This window comes from Danio rerio, chromosome 20 (assembly GCF_052040795.2).
Source record: "Danio rerio strain M-AB ecotype USA chromosome 20, GRCz13ab, whole genome shotgun sequence".
Lineage (NCBI taxonomy): Eukaryota > Metazoa > Chordata > Actinopteri > Cypriniformes > Danionidae > Danio > Danio rerio.
The window spans coordinates 5,017,005-5,037,329 of NC_141040.1; the positions used below are offsets into that span (position 1 = coordinate 5,017,005).

The following is a 20,325-nucleotide window of genomic DNA, read 5'->3' on the forward strand; positions in this document are numbered from 1 at the left end:
ATTATTAAGTCTATATGGACATTGTTTGTGTCTTATAGCAGTGTCTTATATAGCAGTGTGCACGATTTAAATAGCATTTTAATAAAACGCCAGTGATGCTAGCGGGCTTTCGGTTAATTTGAATGGTTCCGCAAGACGTGTTTCCGCCGGACGCGTGTGTAGGTCGGACCTGTTCAAGATGTCAGTAGAGCAGGCGAGCGCGAGCGGAGCAGTCAGTGACATTGTAGAAGATGACAAATCACATCTGATTAAAGGTTTGTTGTATTTTGATAACGTTTTAAGCCATTGTTATGAACACCGACAAGCATTATGAATTAACAGTCTGCGTTACTCATGAAGCAGCAGTTATGGTAACTGACCTTGTCTGATTAACGTAGTCAAGTTTGTAAAGCAGACCTGAATTCTAGATATCACACAACAGAGATATTACGTTATTTGTTATAATAATAGAATATTATACTTTCAATTATATTGATATTCTAAGTCAGTGGTCTCAAACTCAATTCTTGCAGGGCCACAGTTCTGCAGTTTAGCTTTAACCACCTCCATCTCACCTACTTAATAGTTTCTAGTCTTAATATATATATATATATATATATATATATATATATATATATATATATATATATATATATATATATATATATATATATATATATATATATATATATATGTATGTATGTATGTATGTATGTATGTGTGTGTGTGCCCGTGTGTATATAGTTTGAGTGTAGGTACACCAATATAATATGATCATTTTCAAATATTAACAGGAGTATTTGTTGTTCTCTCTAAAACTCTTGCCATTGTGCTGCTTTTTCAGAAGATGAATGCTTTTGCCCTCTCAGACCACAAAAACAAAGGCAAACTGTGCTTCACTCATTGTTTGTTAATGAAGCCCTGCAGTATTTGACCGAACACTACTGTGCAGCTGTAGCATATGATGAGTGCTTCTGGCTGATGTTTTAACACAGATGTTTGCTACTGTTCAGCCAGATGTTAAAGCAGATTGTGTTGTTGTCACATCATTATTGTGCGAGCGTGATCCTGTAACAAATTTCTGTAAAGTGTGTTGTGTGTGTTTTGTTCAGGCGGTGCTTTTCTCGCTACCGTGGCCACTGCAGGCATGATTGCAGGCTTTGGTTCAACCCTGGCTGTGGCTAAGAAGAAGAGTCCGGACTGGTTCAATAAGGTATCCAGATTTTCAGACATCACTGGTCTTTCTTCTGCTTGCCGTCAAAATAAAGGCTTGATGTTTTAAGCAGAACACCAAATGAAAGGCACACATACAGTTGAAGTCAGAATTATTAGCTCCCCTGTTTATTTTTTTCCCGATTTCTGTTTATAGGAGAGAAGATTTTTTTTTCAACACATGTCTAAACATAATAGTTTTAATAACTCATCTCTAATAACTGATTTATTTTATCTTTTCCATGATGACAGTAAATAATATTTGACTAGGTATTTTTCAAGACACTTCTATACAGCTTAAAGCGACATTTAAAGACTTAAATAGATTCATTAGGGTAACTAGGCAGATTAGGGTAATTAGGCAAGTTATTTTATAATGATAGTTTGTTCTGTAGACTATTGAAAAAATATAGCTTAAAGGGGCTAATAATTTTGACCTTAAAATGGCTTTTAAAAAATAAAAAATTGCTTTTATTCTAGCCAAAATAAAAGAAATAAGACTTTCTTTAGAGAAAAAAAAATATTATCAGACATACCGTGAAAATTTCCTTGCTCTGTTAAACATCATATGGGAAATATTTAATAAAGAAAAAAGAAATCAAAGGGGGGCTAATAATTCTGACTTTAACTGTTGATGTGTTTGTACTGTGTATATTAATGATGTGTTTATTAGGCATGAGACAATAACTGTTTTCAAGGTATACCGCAATTTTGAAATCTCAAAATTTTAAAACCGTTCAAATTTTCTGCTATAACGTTCCTAAGGTACGTGCACGATTTTTTTAATATACATTTTACTTTTGTTTTGTTTTTTAGGACAACAGTATCTCCAGCAGAAAATATCTCTAAAGATGCTGTTTTAAATAGCAAAAAAACTGTTTTTGAAACAAATGACACCAGCAGAATTCGTTAATTAATTTAGCCTGTCATGTTTACTCTTCCAGAATATTTTAAATGTTTCTCAAAATAAAATATTTTGTGTTTAAAAGGGTATAAAGTTATTGTTTGTAACCCAGAGAGTTAAAACAAATATATTTTAGAGCTGTAATTATAATACTGTGGTCTTTTTTTCCAAGGTTATCATGCTGGCCCATGCCTAGTGTTTATATAAACATATGCATGCATATATTCGAGAAAATGTTTATTTATTATAGTTAGATATTATATATATATATATATATATATATATATATATATATATATATATATATATATATATATATATGATACAAATTATATGTAAATTATATGTATATGTAAATTATATGTAAATTATTTAAATGTAACAAAATAGTTTTGTATTATTTTGTTTTTATCATTTTGTTTTTGTCCTATCTATGTCTGTGTATCACATATACATAATACAAATATATATATATAATTTACACACATATATTATGTCAAAACAAACTTTTATTTTGGATTCGATTAATCTTTATTATTTATAAATTATTTATATCTTTATTATGCGATGAATAATTATTATTATTGTTATCCGTGTCACGGAATAAAATACTATTACTATTGTTATTATTATTATTTTTATTATTATATTGTTCTTATTATTACCAGCAGTTATATTTTAGTGTTTCTAAAATGTGAATGGAACTAAAAATAACTTTAAGAATATATTATTTATATTATTTTACTTTACTACTACTACTACTACTACTATTATTATTATTATCATTTATTGTCAATAACTTTCAGCTCAACAGTATTCTAAAAATGAATTATTTTAATTCAATAAAAATGAATTATGAATAATTTATTAGGCATGAGACAATAACTGTTTTCAAGGTATACCGCAATTTCGAAATCTCAAAGTTTTAAAACCGTTCAAATTTTCTGCTATAACGTTCCTAAGGTACGTGCACGATTTTTTTAATATACATTTTACTTTTGTTTTGTTTTTTAGGACAACAGTATCTCCAGCAGAAAATATATCTAAAGATGCTGTTTTAAATAGCAAAAAAACTGTTTTTGAAACAAATGACACCAGCAGAATTCGTTAATTAATTTAGCCTGGCATGTTTACTCTTCCAGAATATTTTAAATGTTTCTCAAAATAAAATATTTTGTGTTTAAAAGGGTATAAAGTTATTGTTTGTAACCCAGAGAGTTAAAACAAATATATTTTAGAGCTGTAGTTATAATACTGTGGTCTTTTTTTCCAAGGTTATCATGCTGGCCCATGCCTAGTGTTTATATAAACATATGCATGCATATATTCGAGAAAATGTTTATTTATTATAGTTAGATATTATATATATATATATATATATATATATATATATATATATATATATATATATATATATATATGATACAAATTATATGTAAATTATATGTATATGTAAATTATATGTAAATTATTTAAATGTAACAAAATAGTTTTGTATTATTTTGTTTTTATCATTTTGTTTTTGTCCTATCTATGTCTGTGTATCACATATACATAATACAAATATATATATATAATTTACACACATATATTATGTCAAAACAAACTTTTATTTTGGATTCGATTAATCTTTATTATTTATAAATTATTTATATCTTTATTATGCGATGAATAATTATTATTACTGTTATCCGTGTCACGGAATAAAATACTATTACTATTGTTATTATTATTATTATTATTTTTATTATTATATTGTTCTTATTATTACCAGCAGTTATATTTTAGGGTTTCTAAAATGTGAATGGAACTAAAAATAACTTTAAGAATATATTATTTATATTATTTTACTTTACTACTACTACTACTACTACTATTATTATTATTATCATTTATTGGCAATAACTTTCAGCTCAACAGTATTCTAAAAATGATGGTTATTATATTTGTCACTTTCATAATATGAAAAATAAAGGCGGAATAAAGTATTATCACTAATACTAAAATTACCAATAAAATTATTGTAATAATGTTGTTTTAATTTTTGTGAATTAATAGTACTATTCCAATGTTTTTTTTAAAAAAAAAGGGTATATTAAAGTGTCTGTGATAATTGGGTAAAGTGGTAATTTGCTATTACATTATTACAGTTGTTATTATGTTGTTGTTATTGTTTTTATTATCAACTGTCATATTTTAGTGTTCTGAAATGTGAGTTTTAAAATATTACTATTATTATTATTATTAAATCTTTATTATTCACAAATTTTTAGTCCCTTTATTATTACTATTGCAGCATATGTTTTTCGCAGCATATGCCCTTCCAGCCACAACACTCTGTCGCATTCACACTCATACACCACGGCCAATTTAGGTTCTGTTATTCAGCTCAGGTAAGTGTAAATATTTAATATGCAAAGAATTATACACACGAAATAACTTAAGACAAAGAAATGTAAATATAGGAATAAAATAAATAAATATGTTATTATTATGTCCGGGACTTTACCTGATGTGGAAACAAACAGTCACAATTAAGTGCAGAAAAAAAAATACATTTTAAGTGGTGAAAAATAAACAAACTTTAACAGATACAGAGCAAAACAAGTGCTGTTACTTATAGCCTATTTTAAGTAGCAGTACAAAAACCCCCTCACATTATGGTTTAACATTCAGTTGAAGTCCCAAAATATTTAGAAAATCAGAAATAGCTCTCCTCCGCACAAAAACACATCTTTCTTTTCTTTTTTTTTAAGCCATTTTCTGCTCTGGTTATTCATCTAATCAGCAGAGAATTCCAGGCTCATGTCTGCTACTTTAATACAATTAGACGTTGTGTAAATGCTGACATCGATTCCACTTTACAACTTGTTTTGCCCGTCCACTCCGAGACTAACAGCCTGTCTGTGGTCTCTTTGTTTGGCTTGCTTATTTTTTTTCTCTTCAAGTTCCTATTTTTAGCCCCTTATCCCACACCAGTAAGCACGAGTGTTGCCAAAAATGCTTTTTAAGAGGCTAAATCCAATATGAGGATGGTGATGAGACGGATGGTACGTCTTGCCCTATTTCTTTAATGACAGATCACTTGCTCTGGTGCCAGTGCAGTGTTTACTGGGAAATGAGCAGCTTATTGTTGATACATTTAGCGTTGTTTTCATATATATTTAAGCAGTTAGACTTTATCAAAATTAGTAAAGGATTCCATAAGCGTACAGATATGAATAGAAGAGCATCACAGCGGCATGTTATTGTTTTGGTGAGTACTTTCTTCATAGATTTTATTGTTCAGTTTGAATCTGGTTTAAGTTCTTGTTTTCATAAATATGCGATTTCAGCATGTCAACTCTAGCATTCCTTTATGTTTGCAACATGCTAAGCTCTAATAGCAGTTAATCTAATAGACTAAATGACATTAAATTAGCTAATGACATTAGCAATGGCTGCGTCTGTTTGAGACTTCCGTACACAAACTAGTCAATGCTAAATAAAAACCTGACGTTATTTTTCTTGACGCATGTTCCTGGTCAGGTTATACATAAATCAAAAACACAGGAAGCTTCTAAGAAATCTAATATTGGTAATATAGTTTTTAGAATGATGTATGGAGACATAAGAGTTGCTTTTAAAAATGTTTGATCAGGTTTGGAGTTCATAAATTTAGCAGACGCTTTTGTTGAGGAGGCATTTAGTGATTCAACAAGAGGCAATACACATAAGAAGTGCTATCAGGGTTCAACACTAAGGACATTTTCTATTGGCCCGACTAGACCAGCAATTCAGATTTTTACTGGCCCTGCCAAAATTTTCACTGGTCCCACCAAAATAAATAAATTAATTAATTAAAAAATTGCTTTTTTTTTTAAGCCACATATTTTAAATAATGTGTCAAAAATAATGTCTTTGAATCTAGAATTTAAATATTTTTAAAATGTTAAAATATTTAGCAGTAAAATACAGCAGTATGGAAAATGTGCAGGTATTTTATTGCTAAACAAAAAGTGACTGACTTAAAAGTGATGGAAAACCATACAAAACATCACTTTATTTTTTTTTTTTGTATTGTTGTACCCATGTAAATATCTTTTTCCACAATGTTGGAAACAGACGTTTTCTTTTAGCTTCATCATTTGATGTTGCCGTCTCTTCACTGTTCTGGTTTTTACCGGGTTGTGGAAAAAAAAAAAAAAACGTGCTCACAACAACCGATCAGATAAAAGGAACCAAAAAGCAATATGGGGTTTACGACTTTACCGAAAACGTAGCATTCTGAGACTTAAAAGCACAAATTGTTTCTCGGTTTTAAGACTGTATTTGCACACAATTGACATAGTAGCAGGCAAATTAAAATTTGATGACAAGGCAGCACTGGCCTGATCGGGCCAGTAACGATTCTCTCTACTGTCCCGAACATCTCTCATGCTGGCCCCGGGCCATCGGGCAGTCCTTATTGTTGAGCCCTGGCTATACCAAGCAACTCTTGGTGCTCAGATAATAAAGAGCTAGCTTTTTTTAGAGAGAAAGAGAGAAGAGTGTTGCTACAGGTGGTTTGTTGAACCCACTCACCTGTTTGAAGCACACTTCATAAATGCACAATGTTGTTTTTGAGAGATATAGAGTGATTGTAAGAAAGTGTGTGGTGAAAAACTGGTGTAAGTGTCGGGTAAAGTGTCAGAGAGATGAAAGGGTGTGTTTTCACAGTCGGTTTGTGAATCTTACTCACCTTTGTGAGGCACACTTGGAATGGCATAATGTTTTGAGTTTGTTGTAGGGCTCCACGATTAATCGAAAAAAGATCGTGATCACGATTCGACTTGACGATCTTAATCCATCTTTTCTACGATTCAGCCTATTATATTTGTTGGAGCCATTTATGGGTTGCAATTTTCTTTTGCACCACTAGAGGGTGTATAAGGTATGTATGCTATCCTCACGACGAGTGAGGGATGTGTAGAAGAAGAAGGTCAAACATTGGCTGCGTCCGAAACCGCCTACTACTCAGTAGGTACTGCATTTGAATTTAAACGTACTACTCGGCCGTTAGAAAAGTACGTTCTATACAGTATGAATGTGAAAAGTATGAATGGAATTCGGACGTACTACATCCGCCATTTTGTCATGGTCACGTGACCTACCTACGTCAGTTGCGTCGCTTTACTTCCATTCATGAATTCTCTCGCGGGGCATCATGGGATAGCGCAGCGTGCATGGGATGCGCACTCCGGAATCTCGCCGGAAGTAGTAAGTCATCCGGGTACTTCTCGCATACTGATTTTCGAATTCTATGAATTCGAACATACTACTCGGCTCGCATACTGATTTTGGCGTACTATATAGTATGGAAGTATGCGGTTTCGGACGCAGCCAAACTTTTTGACCGCCATGCTGTGAAAACGGGTTTATGTTTGTTTTGATGTTTACTTTTAATTTTGAGAAAAGACAATAAATGGATTTGAATATCCAACTTTATTTACAAAGGTATGGACATTTCACTTTTTTATTGACCCGTTTAAACAACAAACGCGTCAGAACCAAGACCCAAATATTCGCATCTACAATATTTTCAAGGTCAGGAGAGAAGCAATTTTTTTACAAACCATTTTTAAGTCAATATTATTAGCTCCTTTAAGCTATATATTTTTTTCTATAGTCTACAGAACAAACCACTGTTATACAATTACTTGCCTAATTACCCTAACCTGCCTAGTTAGCCTAATTAACCTTGTTAAGCCTTTAAATGTCGCTTTAAGCTGTATAGAAGTGTCTTGAAAAATATCTAGTCTAATATTATTTACTGTCATCATGGCAAAGATAAAATAAATCAGTTATTAGAGATGAGTTATTAAAACTATTATGTTTAGAAATGTGTTAAAAAAAAAAAATCTTCTCTCTGTTAAACAGAAATTGGGAGAGAAAAAAATAAATAAACAGGGGGGCTAATAATTTTGACTTCAACTGTATCTGCAACCAAATCAACATCAGCCAATAAATGCTATTAGTAGTACTATCCATTGGTCTGATCATAAATTAGGTAGATTTATTAAAGCCGATGAGTTACTGAATAAAAAATACTTCAAATAATATTTTGAAACAATTAATCTCAAAAATGTTTTCCACATCCCACCACTTTTTTAAATTAATTTGACTGTATTTTCATTCATTCATTTTCTTGTCGGTTTAGTCCCTTTATTAATTTGGGGTCGCCACAGCGGAATGAACCACCAACTTATCCAGCAAGTTTTTTTTTTTTTTTTTCGCAGCAGATGCAATTCCAGCTGCAATCCATCTCTGGGAAACATCCACACACACTCTCATACACTACAGAAAATTTAGCCTACCCAATTCACCTGTACCGCATGTCTTTGGACTGTGGGGGAAACCGGAGCACCCGGAGGAAACCCACGCGAAGGCAGTGAGAACATGCAAACTCCACACAGAAACGCCAACTGAGCCGAGGTCCGAACCAGTGACCCAGCGACCTTCTTGCTGTGAGGCGACAGCACTACCTATTGCGCCACTGCCTTGCCCTTGACTGTATTTTGATTTTGGTTAATGTTCAGTGATGTTTGTTGCGTTTAATTATGCTTCTATTTGTAAATTTTATTGGTAACACTTTACAATAAGGTTCATTAGTTAATGCATTTACTAACATGAACTAATCATGAACAACACATGTACAGCATTTATAAATCATAATTGAACATTTACTAATGCATTATTAACATCCAAGTCCATGCTAGTTAACATTAGTTAATGCAACATCAGTTAACATGAACTAACAATGAACTACTGTATTTTCATTTACTAACGTTTACTAACATGAACAAATACTGTAGTAAATGTAAAGTTCATTGTTTGTTCATGTTAGTAAATGCATTAATTAACATTAACTAATAAACCTTATTGTAAACTGTGACCATTTTATTCTTATAAAAGAAAGTTGTGCATATAAACAAAGTTAATTATCTACATTTAGAGTTGTACACTATGTATTTGCCTTTTCATTTAGGTAACATGGAGAAAATATTTGAAAAACATAAATATTTATCAGCCTATATATCAGCTATCAGATGAAAAATCTAAAGTTTTATTGGTATCATACATTCCATAGCGGTGCATCCCTAATTTAAATGTTTATTATTCCAAAGAAAAATAGTTTTCTAGTAATGTATTATTGCAGCTGAAACAATTGTAATATTGTGAATCAATTAATGCAGAAATCCAGGCCTTCCTTCCTTCGTAAGATTACATAGAAGGACTGTTAATGCTGTTTTACAGGACCTAAAGTGCTACTTCAGTGGCACACTGCTTGTGTTGGGCAACATACACATCTGTTCTGTTTTTCTTCTGATGTGTCCAGGGTATAATAGGCAGTGCTGCGGTGCCAGAAAGCGGCGCGTCTTTAGCATTGCGGGCGTTGGGATGGGGTTCACTTTACGCCTGGTGTGGAGTCGGCCTTCTCAGCCTCACCATTTGGAAGGCTATGGGGGTCCACAGTGTACGTTCTGCATCCCACAATACACTCTATAAAGCAGGGGTGGGCAAGCTCGGTCCTGGAGGGCCGGTTTCCTGCATAGTTTAGCTCCAACTCTAATCAAACACACCTGAACAAGCTACTCGGTGTCTTCAAGATGACTAGAAATCTATAAGCAGGTGTGGTTGATTAGAGTTGGAGCTAAACTGTGCAGGACACCGAGTTTGCCCACCCCTGCAAGGGATATTTCACTCAGACCTGAAAACGTACTCGCCATCAAGTGGATTTTGCTGTTGAACACAAAAGAAGCCATTTTGAAGAATGTTGTAATGACATTGACATCTATAGTAGAAAAAAACAAATACTCTGGAAGTCAGTGGTTACAGGTTTCCAACATTTTTCAAAATATCTTCTTCTTGTGTACATCACAGTTTTGGTTGAACTATCCCTTTAATTATATCTTTTCCTTAAACTTTAACTTTGCTTTAATGTAGATCTTCTTTCTTTGTTCCAGCTACAAGAATTTCGTCAAAAAATGCAATCCATTTTCCCTGCCATCCCTAAAAATGAAGACGCTCAAGCCAATTCTGTTCCTTTTGACTGGAATTCCATCTTCAAGTCAAAATGAGCTGAAATGTCGATTAGCAAGAACACGCAGACTTAACGGACTGTGGAAATGTATCGTATGGTCGCTTTTAATCAAGTGTGAGGCAACAGGACAGCCATATTTGGCCCAGTTACCGGATTAAACATCAAGCATGAGGTCAAAGCACTGGAGAACGGCTGTCTAGAGGCCTGAAAGACTCCACACTTGATTATGTTTGCTGGATTCCACAAGAAGAGACTCTGTTTGTACATACTGTAATATCTGAGACCTTATTTAATTCACAGCTTTGCAATCTTGCTAAAACAGTGGCCTTGTGTTGTTGTTTTGGTAAACATGCTGTTGGAACATTAGTTGTCCTTAAAATGCGAATAATTTACCCTTCGGCTGGTGTTTTTTTACGGTAAATGTATCAAACTAAAGCAGCTATTGTTTGAAATATGGTGTCGTGGTTACAAGGTCTAATAAAAGCATCTCACAATAATTTGTTTTCAAGCTTTCTCCGAAAAGCAAAGATTCCTGGAAGACACAGCTTGCAGCGACGACACAAGCCACAGCACAGCAGTTGTCCGGTATGTGAGGGCTTTTTTGTTGATGTGCAGCATAGAGCACTGGATATACTGATACAGAATTTACCCATCAACCCTAAAGGAACTCTCCACTTCCTTTTACAACTCTTCTAGAGTTAAACAATTGAATTTTACCATTGTTTTAATCCATTCAGCCGATCTCTGGGTCTGGCGGAAACACTTTTAGCTTAGCTTAGCATAAATTATTGAATCGGATCAGACCATTAGCATTTCGCTCAAACATATTTTAAAAATAGAGTTTTAATAATTTTCCAATTAGCAGCTTTACTCTTAGTTAGATTGCGTATGAAGACGGACAGAAAATAAAAGGTTCCTATTTTCTAGGCTGATGTGGCTAGGAACTACACTCATTCTGGATTAATATTCAATGAACTTTGCTGCTGTAGCTGCAGCAGGTGCAATAATATTAAGCAGAGCCTGAAGATAGTCTCTTCCAGGTAATTTGGAAACAGCGCTGCACCTTTAAGCGTCCAACCTGATTCAATGGTTTATGCTAAGCTAAAAGTGTTCCCACCAGACTCTGAGACTGGCTGAATGGATTCATCTCAGAATCTGGCGGGAACACTTTTAGATTAGCTTAGCATAAATCATTGAATCAGATTAGACCATTAGCATCTTGTTAAAGAAGAGTTTTGATCATTTTCCTAACAGCTTGACTCTTCTTTAGTTACATCATGTACTAAGACGGACAGAAAATGAAGTTCCTATTTTCTAGGCTGATATGGATAGGAACTATACTCATTCTGGAGTAATAATCCAATAACTTTGCTGCTGGACCTTGGCTGCAGCAGGTTCAGTGATATTAAGCATCACCTGAAGATAGTCCACAACTGTATAATTCGGTAACAGCGCTGTACCTTTTTAAAAAAAATTTAGATGCTAGTGGTCTAATCAAAGTCAATGATTTATGCTAAGCTTAGCTAAAAGTATTCCGGCCAGACTCTGAGACTGGCAGAATGGATTAATCTCAGGGTCTGGCAGGAACACTTTTAGCTTAGCATAAATCGATGAATCAGATTAGACCATTAGCCTCTTGTTAAAGAAGAGTTTTGATCATTTTCCTAACAGCTTGACTCTTCTTTAGCTACATCATGAACTAAGACGGACAGAAAATGAAGTTCCTATTTTCTAGGCTGATATGGCTAGGAACTATACTCATTCTGGAGTAATAATCAAATAACTTTGCTGCTGTACCATGGCTGCAGCAGGTGCATTTATATTAGGCAGCGCCTGAAGATAGTCCCCAAATAGGTAATTCGGTAACAGCGCTGTACCTTTTAAAAAAATATATAGATGCTAGTGGTCTAATCCGATTCAATGGTTCATGCCTGGCTAAAAGTGTTCCCACAAGACTCTGAGATTGGCTAAATGGATTAATCTCAGAATCTGGCGGGAACACTTTTAAGTTAGCTTAGCATAAAACATTGAATCAGATTAGACCATTAGCATCTTGTTAAAGAAGAGTTTTGATCATTTTCCTAACAGCTTGACTCTTCTTTAATTATATCATGTGCTAAGACAGACAGAAAATGCAAAGTGCCTATTTTCTAGGCTGATATGGCGAGGAACTATACTCCTATTCTAGAGTAATAAAAAAACTTTGCTGCTGTAATGTGACTGCAGCAGGTGCAGTGATATTAACCAGCGTCTAAAGATAGTCTCCACAAGGCAATTCAGTAACAGCACTGCACCTTTTAATATATATATATATATATATATATATATATATATATATATATATATATATATATATGCTAATGGTCTAATCCAATTCAATGAATTATGCTAAGCTAAGCTAAATGTGCTACCGCCAGTCCCAGGCTGCGTCCGAAACCGCCTACTACTCAGTAGGCACTGTATTTGAATTTAAACGTACTACTCGGCCGTTAGAAAAGTACGTTCTATACAGTATGAATGGAATTCGGACAGGCTATATCCGCCATTTTGTCGTGGTCACGTGACCTACCTGCGTCAGTTGCGTTGCCATTCATGAATTCTCTCACGGGGCATTATGGGATAGCGCAGCGTGCATGGGATGCGCACTTCAGAATCTCGCCGGAAGTAGTAAGTCATCCGGGTACTTCTCCCCTACTGTTTTTCGAATTCTATGAATTCGGACACACTCTGCTCGCATACTGATTTTAGCGTACTATATAGTATGGAAGTATGCGGTTTCGGACGCAGCCCCAGAGATTGGCTAGGATTAAAAAATGGTAGAACTCTACTGTTTAACTCTAGAGCAGGAGTGCCCAAACTGTGTCCTGCATAGTTTAGCTCCAACGTTTTTCAACACACCTGCCTGGAAGTTTCTAGTACACCTAGAAAGAGCTTGATTAGCTGATTCAGGTGTGTTTAATTGGGGTTGGAACTAAAATATGCTGGACACCAGGTCAGAGTTTGGGCACCCCAGCTCTAGAAAATGTGTAAAATGAGCCGATTTCCAAGAAAACTTTAGTTAACTGCTGGTGAATTGCGTTTTTTAAAACAAAAGATTACAAAATTAATGCTATTCATGGTTTGGTACCTTCTTTAGTCACTCTTGGCACACACACACACACGCACACACAAAAATAACACAACACTGAAGAACAACGTTCACAGTGCTCGACCAAATTTCATGTACATTTACTTTTAACATGTGGAACATGTATAAAGACTTTATACTGAATAAACAATGGTCATCAAATCATATGGAGCAAAAAGAGCTTACATAAAGAGTTGTACATATTTTTTCTTCTTGTTAAAATCGTTAAGTCATTTTTGGGGTAACTTTCACATTGAATTACATTTATGCCATCTGTTCAGCCTGTAATTTCCGAAATCTAAGGCCATTAGAGGGAGCCATTGCCATCTTTGTCACACAGAACTCCACAGGAAAGTCTTCGGAGGCATTCACAAAGGATGCGTTCGTGTTTTACAAACAGCAACTGAACAAGTGCATTTACAGGCATGTCATTACCCCCGTATGCTATCGCTAATGTACATGCTCAATTCAGTAGAGATGCTTTTCCAGCAGCCGAATTCATCTGGTCCATCGTAAAACTGACACTGATCTGCTGGGAAGAGTTTAAAAATACTTAACTAAAAGATGCTGAAAACAGCAATGTGCAGCACATCAACTAAATATGTCCAACAATTAAAAAAAATAAGCTTAGATCAAATGCAAAAACGCCCCTGTATGAACGCCCCCTTACATGTTTGAAGACTTTCCTCACCTGAAACAGTGACTTTACATCTGCAAAATGTCAATGGCGCGTAGCATTAACTACTCACTTTGTATAATACCACATCTCTTGGAGGAAAAAAAAAAAATTGTGAAAAGGGGCCCATATAATGTACAGTTCCTATATACAAATCGACCCGTGGATATAGAATAGAGGGGTAACCGAAGCACTTTTGAGTTCACCGTCAGAGAGAGGGACTCTCTATATGGCGGCACTAATATGGAAGCAAGTCGGTTTGAAACTGACGCTCGCTTGACCCTCAGATACTGGTGTGGTGAAACAGTGCAACACTGGTGGTCAGATCAGAACATTGCCTGTGGTCATTCACATTTCATCATCATCTCCCCTCTGAGCCAGCTAAATCTATTGCACAATGCTTTTTTTTTTCAGAGCTGTATACATGTATGTCTTAAAATCAGTGTTTTTTTTTTTCTTTGTTTTTTGTTTCGTTTTTTTCTGATGTCGCAACACATTGCAAGAGAAGTTCTATCTACAACATGTCTCACAAATTTAAATAAATCTGCATTCCCCGAATAAACAAAGTCCCACGAGAAAACAAACAAAACACTGCATCAAAACATTTTGAGAGCAAAATGCTCTTAAAATCTAACTCTATCGGATGCCAACTTTGGTTAAAACAAACGAAAGAAAATACACAGACGCAACGAAACGAAAATAATAATAAAAAAAAAAGAATAGAAAAAAAACGAAAAGACCAAGTATTAAATATCTGTATTAAAATCATTTAAAAATCCCAAATGAAAACTGGGAAATGGGGCAGAGGAGCTATATATATTCTCTATATATTCATTTGTATGTAAAAACTTTTTTTTTTTTGTTTGTGTTCTTTTCCTTAAATAAAAATATAACACCGACAGTTCTGTGTGATCTCTGTGGCTCAGCTCAGCCGTGCGTTCCCGTGATGGCACTATAGGCTCCCGCTCTTTTGTGCGTGTCACGAGCGGCCGAGCTTGAAGAGTACCTCACACAAGATGGCCGCCACTCCAGAGTTCAGCACGGAGGACAGCGAGATATCAAGAAGCCTGCTCTCGTAGAGGACAAACTCGGGCCTGTTCTCTTCCACTTGGGCCATGGCCAGCAGGGCTTTGGCGGCCCGGCACATCATGTTGATACTGGGCGGCTCATGTTGGGTAGAGTGTCCCATGTGCAAGAGGCTATGAGGGCTTTGCTGATACTGCGCCATTGCAACGCTGTCCTCTAGGAAACTTATCAAGGCTCCGACGCTGCCCTTCTGCAGGGCAACAGCTCGGGCAGCTGTTGGGTCACCTTGTGCAAGGTTAGAGAGAACGGCTACAGCCATCTCACGACACACCTGACTCTTTCGATCACCAACATGCCGCACTAAAGTGGCAAAGAGGCGCTCCTGTCTGCCGAAGGGCGGTGTGGCCAGCAGGAGGTCAACGTTCGAGTCTTGGATGCTCAGTTTGCACAGGCACTCCAGCACCAGCCTCTGCGGTGTGAGGGACGAGAAGCCATTTGCCGTGCAAAAGGGGTCCTGGGCTTCTGCTGAAGGGCACACCATCCAGTGGAGCAGCCCATCCAGAATGGGAAGGCAGATACTTTCTGGATAAACGGACAGATCTAGCTGTCCTGAAATGTTTGCAAGGGTGACCAAGGTGTTTTCACGCAAGGCACCAAGGCAGTCCCACCACCATTCGTCCTTGCTGCAAGCCAGACCTCGCTCTTCTTCTCGCTGGTAAGTAGCCGGCATCCTTTTTCTTTTAGGGTGTTCGTGGTGCAGAAGCACAAGTTTGCCAAGAATGAGCACTAAACCTGGGTGCCGAGCCAATTCACTGTCATTGCCTGGGACAAAGGAGAGTCCGCGGATGATATTGGACACGCAGATGCAGCGCTTGGCCAACTCATCCTGCCAGCTTTCAGCTACAGAAAGAGGTGCTTCATCCCAGCACCGCGGCTCATCTTCCAGCAAAGTAATGCTGCTCTTGTTCTCCCTGGTGCGGAAGGGGAATGTCTGAGATTCACCTTCAGATATGGACCCTGGATTCGATTTTAGCACGTCATCTACAGTGGCTGTCAAGTTTTCCTCTGAAGGCCCTGGGAGTTCTCTTTTCAGCTCCTCTTGCCCTCTGGGCTGCTCTTCAACCGTTTTTTTTCCAATAGCTTGCACACCTTCCTGATTCTCGAGAGGCTGTTCCTCTTCCCAGCTTCTCTCGAAATAGGTCTGGATATGGGCAGTGGAGTCCCCGCCGCCTGCCTTCCAGTGCAGCAGACCACTTTTGAACTCCCCGGCAAGACCTAGCAGCTCTGATCGATCCTCCACACAATCCTCCTCAGCGTCTTTCTCTTCGATTTTCACTGGAAGCCTGTCATACTTACTGGCCTGCTTGGGTCTGGGCTCCACAGGAGGACATGGATCTTTACCAGTGTTCTTTTCCTCGTCATCTGCCTTATCCTCTGCTGACTCTTCTTTTTTCTCCATGACGAGTGCTGCTGCTGAGCTGCTGGGCTGAGGTTTCTCAGGCTCCACGTCTAATCGCTTCTCCACATGTTCCGCAATGGATTGGCTTTTGAAGTCTGGAGTGGAAGGTTGCTGTTTTTCTGTAGGTTCTGAACATGAACCAAGAAGAGTTTTCTGACCCTCTGTTCCAACTTCATATTCCTCAAGGATCCCAAAGATCTCGATTAAACACCTTCTGAAAAATTCAACAATGAGCTCCAAGAAACCAGGCAGCTAGAGGAGCAAAGGACACAAAATATATTATCAAAGATCACAAGCCCTCAATTTCTGAAAAACAAAACAAAACTGATATGATATAAAGACCCCAGGATGCTTGAAACGAATTTGAACAGTTGAAACTAATGTGACATTATTTCAAACAAAGTTAAGGCTGATTTATACTTCTGCGTCAAGCGCACGCGTATGCTATGGCGACACATAGCCCTACACTGTGGCCGTTGCTGACGTGCTTAGCGCAAGCTCTGTGATTGGTCGGCTTGGTAGCACTGACAAGTCTGGGCAGGACCGAGAGCCACGCGACGGGCGCGAGCCCAATGGAGCGATTGTTTACAAGTGTGGAGTCCTGCGAAGGAGCTCCAGATGGAAAGTTTTGTTTTGTGTTTACCTCATGGTTAAAGTTGTTGCACGTCCGACGGTTCCTGCCTCAAAATGAGCGAGTTTGAGCCACTTGTACATCCCGGAAGCGTTCAGAAAGAACAAAACACAGGCGAAGAAACTCGACACGGAGACACATCAACACCTCAACACCTCACTGACAACTAGCGTTTTGGAGGGGTTAATGCAGACCAACAGAGACAGCGCGCAGAAGTACAAATGCACAGCTACGCGCGTTGCATGCGCCGTTGGTTACGTCAGTCACTTGACGCAGAAGTATAAACCAGACTTTAGTTTTGAGTTATTTTCGGCAGTTCAAAACTGCTCTCTAAAGCGATGTTTGGGGAAGTTTGTTTTGGCTCCTAAACACGTTTGACCTACTATTGGTCCGTGACAATTACACAATAGGTGTGTGTTCTTGCGGAAGGCAGTTTCCTAGATGTTTATGAAAGTGTTCTTCTCTCCAAGTGTTCTTTTCTCATGATTATTGTGTTTAGGGTTACCCGTAAGCAACATACCCCCCATGGCCATTACTTGTTTACTAATCTGTATACTGCATGGAAATCGGCAACACACTGCCTTTTTGAATCTCTTGTTGGCATTGAATGAAGAACCAAGTAACTGTTTTAAGCATTCCGGGGCCTTAAGACCAAAAACTGGTATAAACTTACCTGAGACAGACCAAAAGAAGAGACTGTGTTGTCATCATATAATAAAATATTTATGGTATCTAGGGCCCATGTGCTCTCGGCAAGCAAGCCAGACTTAAGGGACATCATCACACGCCAAGCCTCTGGTGTGCCTATACAATATATAAAACATGGTTAAACTTGAAATGACCAGACAATTTAAAAAAAATTTATTTATGACAAGAAAATTCATTCATACCAATGTCTTTGGATGTTAACCTTCGGCGAGGTTTAAGCTGGGGTTGTGTGGCTTCCACAGAGTCCAGAGGGTAATTGACTTCCCTATGGATTGATGGGAAGCCTTGCCCAGGAAGACCACCACTTTGAGAGCTTGGCATGGACACTGGGCCCCCTGGCTTCTGCATCTGCTTCAGAGACGCCATCATATGAGCCTTGGTAGGTGACATAGAGCCACCCACAGAGCGAGGGAAAGGTGCGGGGCTTGGAACTCGAGATATATGGTTTGGCATTGCTGGAGGAGATTGGTAGGAAGAAGGTGGTTGCCGGCTAGCCATGGGGGGCATGGAGCTGGAAGAGGACGAAGAGTGTGACGGGTAGGGAGATTGGCGCTGACCGGGCCACTGACTTTCCTGACTGACCCTGGCTTCCGGATCATCCCCACGGCTCATTGAGGGGTATGGAGGGCCATGACTCTGTCGGGTGGGGTAAGGGTATCCCATGTCGTGCCTAGTGTGCCACATGTTCCCCTGAGGCCCGCCGCTGGAGTTGGAGGATGGGGGTGGTCCACCGCTCATCATGCTGTGCTGAGGAGGTCCCTGCCCACCTGGCTGCATGCGGTCTCGGCCGTACCCATAAGGGAATGGGCTCTGCATGGGCCTACGCTCTGGGTAACCATATTGGCTGTACATATCAGGCTGCTGACCACCGTACTGCATACCATAGGCTTCACTCTCGTGCCGCTTAGCAGGAGGACCGTACATCCCTTCTCCAGGCCGCTTATAACCCTGACAAGACAAACACATGAAGCTTAAAGGTTAAGAAAATAGCATTGATATGAAATTACAAATAATAACATTTACATGTATTCATTTAACACAGCGGCTCTCAGTCCTGATCCTTGTGACTACTGCCCCCCTTCCACTGCTTATTTTGCTAGTCTCTCGTGTATAACATACCTGATTTATATAACCCTGTGTTCAGATTGACATGTTCCCAACATCATGTTCACTGCTCACTTCCCCCTGCATAGAGGAAATCTGCAGAACTTTGTGTGCAAAACAGATGTCCGTTACACCCCTGTTTGCAACGTTGTCATTTATTACAGAAGTGATAACATTCCTATAGCGGCCCTTCTTTTCCACTGAGTGTACGGTGTATGGTTCGGTACACTTTTATGGCCGTTTCCACTGTCAAAAGGTACCAAAATATTAACCGTACTGTTCCACTTTTTGTGTACCTTTTCCAAAGGGTACCTAGCATAACAAAAGGGTACCAATAAGCGGAGCTAGATGGGCAGCAGAACGATATTGGTTTACAGAGATACGTCACTAGCTTGTGCACAAGCCAGGAGAATGAAAACAAAGGTAGCGCCATTTTATAAATACACATCCGAGACCATACACAGTTATAATATATACATATAATAACAAGCCATGGATGACCTGAACTCAAACAAACCTTGTTGAGTCTTGATGAACGGCAACAAAGCCAATAAGTGCAGAATCTACCCTGTGCCTCAATGTTGTTCACTTCTTAAGCCTAGTTCACACTACAGGATTTTAAACATCAGCAGATCTCTGTGCCGTTCACACTACATGACTTGACTTTGTGTCTTTTAATCTCTGTGGTGTTCACACTACGCAACACTCCGTGAACGATCCACAAGAGGGGGGTCACACACTACATGATCTGACAACAACTCATTCCCCATCAGCTCATTCAAGCTACCAAACCACAGCCAATGAAATTTTGAGGGAGGAGTCGTCAGAAAAAGCTGAACATTATTGGCTGCTTGTGTGCTGATGACATCACTGACAGCGTTTCAAGCTTTGGAGAAATCATTTAAAAACATCGTCAAATCAGCTGATTTATCAGCGGATTAATCACTCATCTGCAAGTTTCGATAGGATAGATACACAGAGAGTTTTTAATTTTTGTAATTGTATAACTCTTTGAAATAAAACTAACATATCTATAACACCCTGCCGTTTTCTAACTATCAGTGTATTTCTTTCTGACATTGTTATTATTTTTTTTATTACAAAACAGTAAAGAACTGAGCATTTCTGCCTTAAATTACCATATTGGTCTTAATGACTGCATGCATGTCTGATACTTTCCGCTGTGACTTTAAATATGTGTGCATTTCCTTGCCTGGCAACTTCCTGCTAACATAAACCAAACTTTCTGATGGCAAAAACATCAATTTACTTCAGATATCTTTCAAAAGAGCAGATTCTGTGCCGAATAGCTCCTGTTTGAAAGTGAAAATGAAAGCCAAGACCTTTGCGTGTTTTAGTATCTTAACTACATATTTATAGGCTGTATTACCAAAAAAAGATTATATTTTTAGGGTAATGGTGTCATTAAATATGATG

General features: G+C 37.7%; 2 protein-coding genes and 1 long non-coding RNA gene across 27 annotated transcripts in view; 2 read left to right on the plus strand and 1 right to left on the minus strand.

Moving 5' to 3' along the window:
• Positions 1–148: 148 nt before the first annotated feature.
• tmem242 (transmembrane protein 242) lies at positions 149–10,654 on the plus strand. The gene is made up of 4 exons (NM_001160014.2): positions 149–254; positions 1,092–1,192; positions 9,453–9,590; positions 10,081–10,654. Exons 1-4 carry the CDS (start codon positions 179–181, stop codon positions 10,192–10,194), a joined length of 429 nt encoding a protein of 142 aa, NP_001153486.2. The 5' UTR covers positions 149–178; the 3' UTR covers positions 10,195–10,654.
• On the plus strand, positions 4,612–8,003 carry LOC147832099 (uncharacterized). The gene is made up of 3 exons (XR_015518135.1): positions 4,612–5,814; positions 6,551–7,055; positions 7,457–8,003. It is a non-coding gene; the product is annotated as an uncharacterized LOC147832099 (long non-coding RNA).
• Positions 10,655–13,354: 2,700 nt separating the features above from the next.
• The window catches only part of arid1b (AT-rich interaction domain 1B), a 156,633-nt gene continuing 149,662 nt past the window's right edge, over positions 13,355–20,325 (minus strand). For 22 of the 25 annotated variants that reach the window (XM_087297785.1, XM_087297779.1, XM_087297777.1 and 19 more), the window contains 3 exons: positions 17,967–18,732; positions 17,750–17,880; positions 13,355–16,697 (listed from right to left, as the gene is read on the minus strand). In XM_087297785.1, the coding sequence (XP_087153911.1) occupies positions 14,940–16,697; positions 17,750–17,880; positions 17,967–18,732 (2,655 nt within the window). In that variant the 3' untranslated portion in view covers positions 13,355–14,939. 25 annotated transcript variants of the gene reach the window in all.